Source organism: Euphorbia lathyris, chromosome 4 (assembly GCF_963576675.1).
Source record: "Euphorbia lathyris chromosome 4, ddEupLath1.1, whole genome shotgun sequence".
NCBI classification, from domain to species: domain Eukaryota; kingdom Viridiplantae; phylum Streptophyta; class Magnoliopsida; order Malpighiales; family Euphorbiaceae; genus Euphorbia; species Euphorbia lathyris.
The window spans coordinates 65,205,916-65,214,210 of NC_088913.1; the positions used below are offsets into that span (position 1 = coordinate 65,205,916).

At 34.7% G+C, this 8,295-nt stretch overlaps 1 protein-coding gene and 1 pseudogene across 1 annotated transcript; both read right to left on the minus strand.

Moving 5' to 3' along the window:
• On the minus strand, nucleotides 1-915 carry LOC136227203 (dirigent protein 10-like). Its single transcript, XM_066015879.1, has one exon. It carries the CDS (start codon nucleotides 901-903, stop codon nucleotides 1-3), a length of 903 nt encoding a protein of 300 aa, XP_065871951.1. The 5' UTR covers nucleotides 904-915.
• Nucleotides 916-3,819: 2,904 nt separating this feature from the next.
• On the minus strand, nucleotides 3,820-7,142 carry LOC136225599 (MAR-binding filament-like protein 1; annotated as a pseudogene).
• Between the last annotated feature and the right edge of the window lie 1,153 nt (nucleotides 7,143-8,295).

An 8,295-nucleotide genomic window follows, 5' to 3' on the forward strand; every position in this document is an offset into this window, starting at 1 on the left:
TTACAAAGTAAGATAAACAGTAAACTCCAAGAGAGTCTCAATCCCATCAGTCTCATGCTGAACATTACTATTACTCCCTGAAAACGTCTTAACAATAGCATAACCCTGAGCATTAACATACTTACCGGTACCACCCATAACCGCCAACTGAGACTCCGAAACCGCCGTCCGATGAACCCCAAAGAAGCTAAGACTATCTTCATAATGACTATTCTGAAACATAACAGTAAACATCATAACCTGACTCGTACCATCGACAGAACTCGCCACATAAAACCCTTGCGCCCTCCCGATAAACGCCGACCTCAGATCGCTCCCTTCCGTCAATTCATCGTCGATAACCGTCATCGTCCCGAACATCAGCTGCTGCGGCGTCGACGGAAGCTGATCGCCACTAACAACCGGGAAATTGATACCGTTGTTATTGTTGATACCGTTGTTGTTATTTTGGACTACATTTTGAGTTGTGCCGCTGAGGCCGGTGAGGAAAGGTAGATTATTATTGTTGATTAGGCCGTTGTTGTTGTTGTTTTGGGGGACGCCGTTGCTTACTGGAAGGACGGCGCCGTTTGGTTTGGCGAAGGGGACTTGGCCGTTGATTGCTGGATTGTTGACTATTCCGGTTACTGCTCTGGCTGTGGGGTTTGAGCCTCCGAGAATGTCGTGCATAAAGAAGGTTAAGGTGTGGTCAGGGTTAGGTGTTGTTGTGGTGGCTGTGGTGGCTGTGGCTGTGGCTGTGGGGGTGGTAGGATTGGGTTGTGTGGGTGTAGGAATTTGAGTAGGAAGTGGCTGAGGAGGTAGAACAGATGGAGCCTCCGGCTGCAGGTCGTCGAGCATGCTCCGAGCAGAGGCGGTGAAAGAAATGGTGAGGATGAGGAAAACAAAGAAGGGTGTGGTTTCCATATTTTTTTGAGATTTAAGATTGGTGTTTTTGTTGGTGGATTGAATGGTGTGCTAGAATCTGAATTTATAGTTTGAGCTTTGGAGGAGTAAATGATGAAATGGAGTTGGTATGATTTTTTGTTTGTTTTTTCAAAAAAAAAAGGGTTAATTATAAAAAAGTACCATGTGATTGGACCGATTTGCGGTGTGGTACCTATGGTATTTGTTTTTGCAAACGCAACTTGGTGGTTTGCAAAATTTCGCATCTGAATTCACTTTATCATAATTTGATTGATAAGTTAACGACTTCGAAATGAAAATTTTCAAGAGTTAAATGATATTTTAAACAACTTTAATTCTTCAACTTTTTAGATTTGAGGTCATTTAGGTGTTGTTTTTTTATAAGAGAGAAAGATAATGTTTAGAGGGAGAAAACTCCAAAAATGATGATTTTGAAAAATTAAGAATATGGTTTCATAGTAAATATGATACCAAACAAGTTTAATTCTTGAAAATTTTCATTTCGAGGTCGTTATCGACCAAATTTGGCAAAGTAAAAAAACATGTAAAATTTTGTAACCATAGGGTTGTGTTTGCAAAAAAAAACTACCACAGGTATCAGATCGTAAATGGGCCAAACCACATGGTACTTTTTGTAATTAACCCTAAAAAAATGCCTAACCCATACAAAGTCTTAAACTTATCACTTTTAGTCAATTTGTCCCGAACTTACGGGACAACCTATTTGCCCCTTCAATTTACTAAAAAAAAATTAATATAAATAGTGATAAAATCATATAAGAGGGTTTAATGTTTTCTAAAAGCCGATTGATAAAAAAAAAAAAGTTCTTCTCAACTTTTTACACTTTAATTACTAAATTTTATATTAAAGTGTTTTTATTACTTATTTTACTTAGTACTGTTAAATTATCAGAAATGACCTTGAGATTTTATAATGTGTTTTTCAAAATAAAACGACTAAGCATTATATTAGATAAAAATGGTGGACTATTAAATTATGCACCCTTATAATTTAATGGCTTAATATCTTCTAGCCTTTTGAACTTGTTCATTTTTATCACTTACTTCCCCATACTTAGTGACGAACTTTTCCTAAACTCAACAATTGTACCATACTTAGTTTATTTTTACTTATATGGCAATAACATAGCACATACATGTCTCTTAATATTGGCAACACCAACATATGTTATGTTACAATGGTTGAGTTTAGAGACTGAAAAGTTAGCCACTAAACATAGGGGCTAAGTGATAAAAAAAAAGTCAGGGGACTTGGAAAGTATTAACCTAATTTATTTAAAAAAGAAAGATGGAAAATGGAATTAATGAAAAAGAAAAAGAATTAGAAAGAATTGGAGGTTTAGCTCACCTGAACTATGTCTAGTGCTTACCCTTTCCACTTATTCTTATTATATCATTTATATTTTTATACTCATTTGTCTATCATGGAATTGGTACTATGAAATTGCTATTATACTCCTTTTAATTGGGATTTTTCTTCAAATTGGGATATTTACTCATAACAGTTCTGGTTAATTTTAATGTTAATGTGGGATTTGAATTTATCAGGTGAAATCTGACATTTGATGTCCGATTTTAAGAATATACAGTACTTACACATCAAATGTTTAGGTTCTAATTTTTTTAATTTAAGGAAATGAAAACCGACATTTAAAGACATCTCACACAAGCGAATCTGCTTTATAGAATCCGAACAATTAGTGTCCGGTTTTTATATGTTTTCATAGTTGCTTCTATTAACAACGTGTTTGTTAGAAGGGATAGATGAGGTGGGACAGGGATAAAAAACACGAGATAAGTTATCCCGTGTTTGTTTGGGAGATAGAAGAGTGAGACGGATGAGGGATAAACTTCTTATCCCTCAAATCCTATACCCAGGAGGGGGGTGGTACAAGTAGGTGAGATAAGCTCCTACGATTTTAATAGGATGGAAAAGTCTATTTTATCCCTCAAATTAATGTTATGTAGTTTAAATAAGATTAAAATAGTAAAATGTATTATTTTATCCTCATCCCTATCCCACATACCAAACATTGAATAATAATTCTCGACTATCATATTTTTATCCTTATCCCAACCATTTATTCTTATTCCTATCCCAACCTTTATCTCTATCCCTATCCGAATAGAATACCAAACGCCCCGTAAAGATACAATGACAATTCATTTACGAGGAAGTTCCTTAATTTTGCTTAAAGATACACAATAATTTGGAGACTAATATGTAATTTTGTGCAACCATTAGTTTGTAATATGAAATACCAAACCATTCGCCCTGTTTGGTGTTTCATTAGCTCTCAAACTTGTTTAAAATGAAATATTGGTCACTTGAATTTATTTAAAATGACCTATTGACTCCTTAAATTTGCTTATAGTAATCTATTATCTTCTAAACTTTGTTAAAATGATATAGTGTCTGTATGTTTTCAATTTTCGGAACTGCTTTTTGCTTTTAAGTCTAAACATGAGACAAAAATCGTTTGGTAAAAATCCGAAACAGCTGCTTTTAACAGAAAAATCAACTAATACCTACTACCTATCAGTAAAAGCAAACAGTAGCAGCAAACACAAACAAGTGAAACAAATGGCCCCCTTTTTAGAAATTTCTGGATCCATCACTTGGTAGCGCTGCCATAGATGTACTTTACCCAATCTAAAACAGTAAAAAAAGATCTCATATTCTCGACTGAAATTGAGAGAATCAATTCACAACCAAGCATGTGCAAAATCAGCTAATACCAAAGACAAAATAAGTCTGGTGATTCATCAGAAATTTTGATTATTGTGAAGCCTTTAAAGAACCCCAATTAGTAGATGTAACCAGAGAGGATTTGAAAGATGTGGTATTGAACATGACATTATTGGAAACGAAAGACTAAACCACAAACGGGAAAATTTACTAAACTTCAGTAGCATGATAGAATATATATATATGGTGAATCAAAAAAATGAATTGATAACTTTAATCAAGAATAGAGAAACCAGCTACATACCATTTTAGATAAAACCAATGGTATTTCTAGCTTTTATACTACCTTATACCCAACCAATGGTATTTACATATCCTACTAATAAAACTGCACCAATCATTTCAGCATAATCCCCACTACCAGCAAGGAGGTCAAAAGATCTGTTGTTTGTTACCTAAAGAGTCTTTCAGAATTGTTATTTCACCCTCCTTGATAAGTATGTCTTCATCAAGCCCTTGTATCTTCTCCTTCAACGTCTCAATCTCTGAATTCAGTATCATATTTACCTCCTTCAGTTCATTCACTTTCTCAAACATCGCATCTCTCTCCCCTGAAACTTTGGGTAGAATGTCCCTCGCCAACGTCAATTCCTTATTCGATTCATCGAGCTCATTTTGAAGCTGGTTCATCTTCTTGTCTTTCTTCTGCATCTGTTCAAAAGATTCAAATAAACTGGTAAAAAAAACAAACAGAGATTTTTCCTGTTCCGGTTAAGAAAAACAAACAAAATGAGATTTATCTTCATATGAGGCATTTTTTTCTTAGTTGATCATCTGCCAATCAAGATGAGTGCCAAACCTCAACATTATTGTGCCTTGAAGACAACATATAAATCTTATAATACTAGAGAATTCATGCATATAAAACATAGACTAAGAAAAGGTTGTCACAAGAATTGGGTATAAGTTGAATTACCTCAAGTTCATAGTCTTTCAACTTGTGGCTGGCATGAGAAAGGTTGTCCATTACACTCTGAACTTCAGACCGAAGAATGTCATTTCCTCTTATTGCTGCTGCCAGTTCAGCACGCAACTGCTCAGCTTCCATCTCTTGGGAGAACAGCTTCTCTCTTAATAAACTAGTAAGCATAGCTTCTGCTTTCAGCTCATATCTTAAGTTCTCCTGAAAAATGAACAAATAGTATTACAAACTAGAACAATAAGTGAATGTATCATGTAGGGGTCAGCAAAACAAATCAATTTTGTATTCTGCACTGCATTAAAATAAAATAAAGCTCATTCAAGCTCTGCAATATCATATTCAGTATTCTCAACTACTTGTGTTTCTCTTGTAACGCAACAGGTTTAAAACTGAAATACCACATGCAGACCTTATTATTAAAAAACAACAGGTTTTGTGTGTTTGTGTATATAATATTACCTCTGAAGTGCATAGCTCAGATTTTGAAGCAAATGAATTTGACTTCTCCTGCAGCATAGAAGATATTGTCTGCAAACTCCTAGTTATGTTTTCAAATCCACGATTAAAGCCTTGAACTTTTACATCAGCTTCAACAACAAACTGTCCATCTAACCCATTTCTTTTAAGTAATTCCAACAACTGAGAGCATAGATGAGCACTCTCCTTCAGCATGGGCAGCCCTTGATTTTGCAGGCAGCATACACGGGACCACATTTCTGTATCTAACTTGAAAGTTAAAGCACCAATCTCTTCCCCACACCCCTTTAAGCGGTTCAATAGACCAATGTTTTCATGCCGAAGTGAATCGACTTCTATCTTCTGAGATTCCACCTTCCTTCTCAAAGACAATTCAAGACCAGTCAATCTCATTTGCTCCATCTGAAATTTGGTCACATTCTTATCCTCAATCTCAAGTTCACAACTAAATGCTTGGTGCAATCCCTCAATTGTCTTCTCTTGTTCACTCCATGTTCTTACCCATCTACAAATGTATTTTTGTAACTCTTTGCACTCCTCATCTTTCTCACTGAAATTCCTTTTGAAGCAACTGAGATTCTCTTCTGTCTCTAAGTACTTCTTCTCTAATTCAGACAATTTTTCTCTTAGATCAGTATTCTCCTTACTCACCTCTTCCACCCTTGAAGTTAGGTGACTAACTTGTTGCTCTGAACATGTTAAAGAAGAGACTTTCCTTTGAAGGGAGACATTCTCCTCTGCCAGCACTCTAACCTGATCACGGAGCCTCTGCTCTTCCAGTTGAGACTTATTAAGCTTCAGTGACCAGTCACGTGACCTTCTGTCCAACTCTTTTTCCAACACTGACTGCAACTCGCTCTTCTCTTTCCATAATTCTGACTTAACCAGTCTAAGTTCTTCTTTTGAGCTCTCTTTCTCAGCAATTCTAGACCATAGAAGACCTGAAACCTCAACTGCCAAGCTCAACTTGTCCTCCTCTAATTTCCTGTCTTGAACGAAGGATTCTTGCTCAAGTTCTGCAGAGAGAAGCAAGACCCTCTCCTCTGCTTCTTTATATCTTTGCTGTAAGTCCGCATCTGACTGTATCTTCTGTTTGAACAGACTTCTTTTCCTCAGAATTGTTTCCAGCAAAACATCTTTCGTTCTGAGAGGCTAATAAATCATCTCCATGATAGCTGTCAACAGTTTCATATGCTTTCTCCAATGAGCAACTCTTTGGGCAAGGAACATCTAAATTTGGATTGAAGCATTCATTCACCTTAACATGATAGATATCTTCAACTTTGATTGGCATCAGATGATTGGACTCCTTCAAACTTGATTTATTCACAGAAGGAGTTTGGTAGAGCCTCTCAAAGACATTCTTTCCAAGTCTACGTGGAGATTCATGATTATCTACCAGATCTCTAGAAGAAGAGTGAAGACGGGAACCTTTAGAATGAGATTTGGGATTATCTTTGGTACCATCTGGTGGAGCTGAATATTGAACTCGTGGAGGGCGTCTTGCATCAGAATTTCCATTTCTTTCCAGGGTCTTCTTTTTGGGCCTAGTCTGCTCTCTTCCTGATGAATCATGAACATTTCTTTCTGAAGGAACAGGAACAGGAGAAATTGAATTGTTTGAGGAAAAGGACTTGAAAAAGAATAGGTTTCTCATATCTATATCTCAAATTAGCCGAAACACACTTTTTCCAAACAAATGAAAATGAAAATGAAAATGGAAGTGCAAGATCTTTATAAACCCGCGAAAAACAAGAAATAAATGACATTCCATAAGGAAATAAAACGCAAAATTGATTATTGGAAGAAAGAAAACAAAGATCCACTTACCTTTTCAAAATAAGGAAAAAATAGCCAAAATAGCCAGAACACACTTTTTCAAAATAAGGAAAAAATTCAAAAAATCCAGAAATAAATGACTTAACATAACTGAAATCCTCACACGAATATTCAAAAAAATCCAGAAATAAATGACATAACATAACTGAAATCCTCACAAGAATATTGAAAATTCAAAAAATAAATAAAATCACCAACATTAAGGGAAACAAGAACAGTGAGTAATTAATCAGGAAATGAATGAGTTGTTTGAAAACATAGGGAAACCGAAATCTTACTTGCTGGCGTAGGTAACGGCGTAAGAAGGCCGGCCGGGAAAAGACGTTACTCCACATCCAGTAGAGAGAGAGAGGAAAGTGATAGACAGTGAGAAGATACAGGGAGACATATGATGACTGATGAGCGTTTCACTTTTAGTACTTTCTTAATCAAAGGAAGGGTACTTTTGTCATATCGTTTAATTTAAATGTATTAATCTTATTACTTTTTTTTTTTTTTTTTGAAAGAAATTAATCTTACTCCCTCCATTCCATCAGAGCATCTCCAATGGGGTATAATAAACCACTCAATATACTCCATTGTATTATACTCTCCCATTAGAGAGAGTATGATAAAAAGTAATCATTATCAACCACTCAATGTTTATTGAGTTTTTGCTTATTTATATATATATATTTTTTTATTTTTAAAATAATATGATTGGTTTAATTAATTGGTGGATCAATTATGATTGGTTTAATTAATTGGTGGAGCTTTTGTGATTGGTGGGTCCATTATGATTGAGTGGTTATAGAGTTTAACCATTGGAATTACATAGTTTAATAAAATGAAATTTATTAAATTGATGATGTGGCATTTACATTGAGTGTTTGTGAGTATACACCATTGTGGATACTCATTCTAGCAAATTGGTTTTTTCCCTAAATATAAGTCATTCTAGGATTCCAATGCTTATTGCCCAATAGTGACAAGAGAGAGAATTATTTTTTGTATTGATACATGTGTTTTTTAATATTCCAATGCTTATTGTCCAATAGTGACATGAGAGAGAATTTTTTTTAGTTAACCAATATATTTCTTAATTTGTGTGAAATACCCTAGAATGACTTATATAATGGAATGGATTGAATATTACCTAATTTTTTTTTTATTAATTCCAATAACACCTTTGTACTTTAGATTAGGAAAGTTTTATTATTAAATATTTTAATTCGATTTACCCAGATCTTAAATGGTGCAATTTTATCCCATTAGTAACGGATCAAAAAATCTTATCATTTATACTTTATATGTTTATTATTTTATTATTAAGGGTTAAGCTATGTTTATTTTATCAAAAACAAAGTAAGCATAAAAGACATCATTATTAATTAATAACATATCA

Excerpts from the sequence above, each read along its gene's own strand:
- LOC136227203 (XM_066015879.1), bottom strand. The coding sequence starts at position 903 with ATGGAAACCACACCCTTCTTTGTTTTCCTCATCCTCACCATTTCTTTC.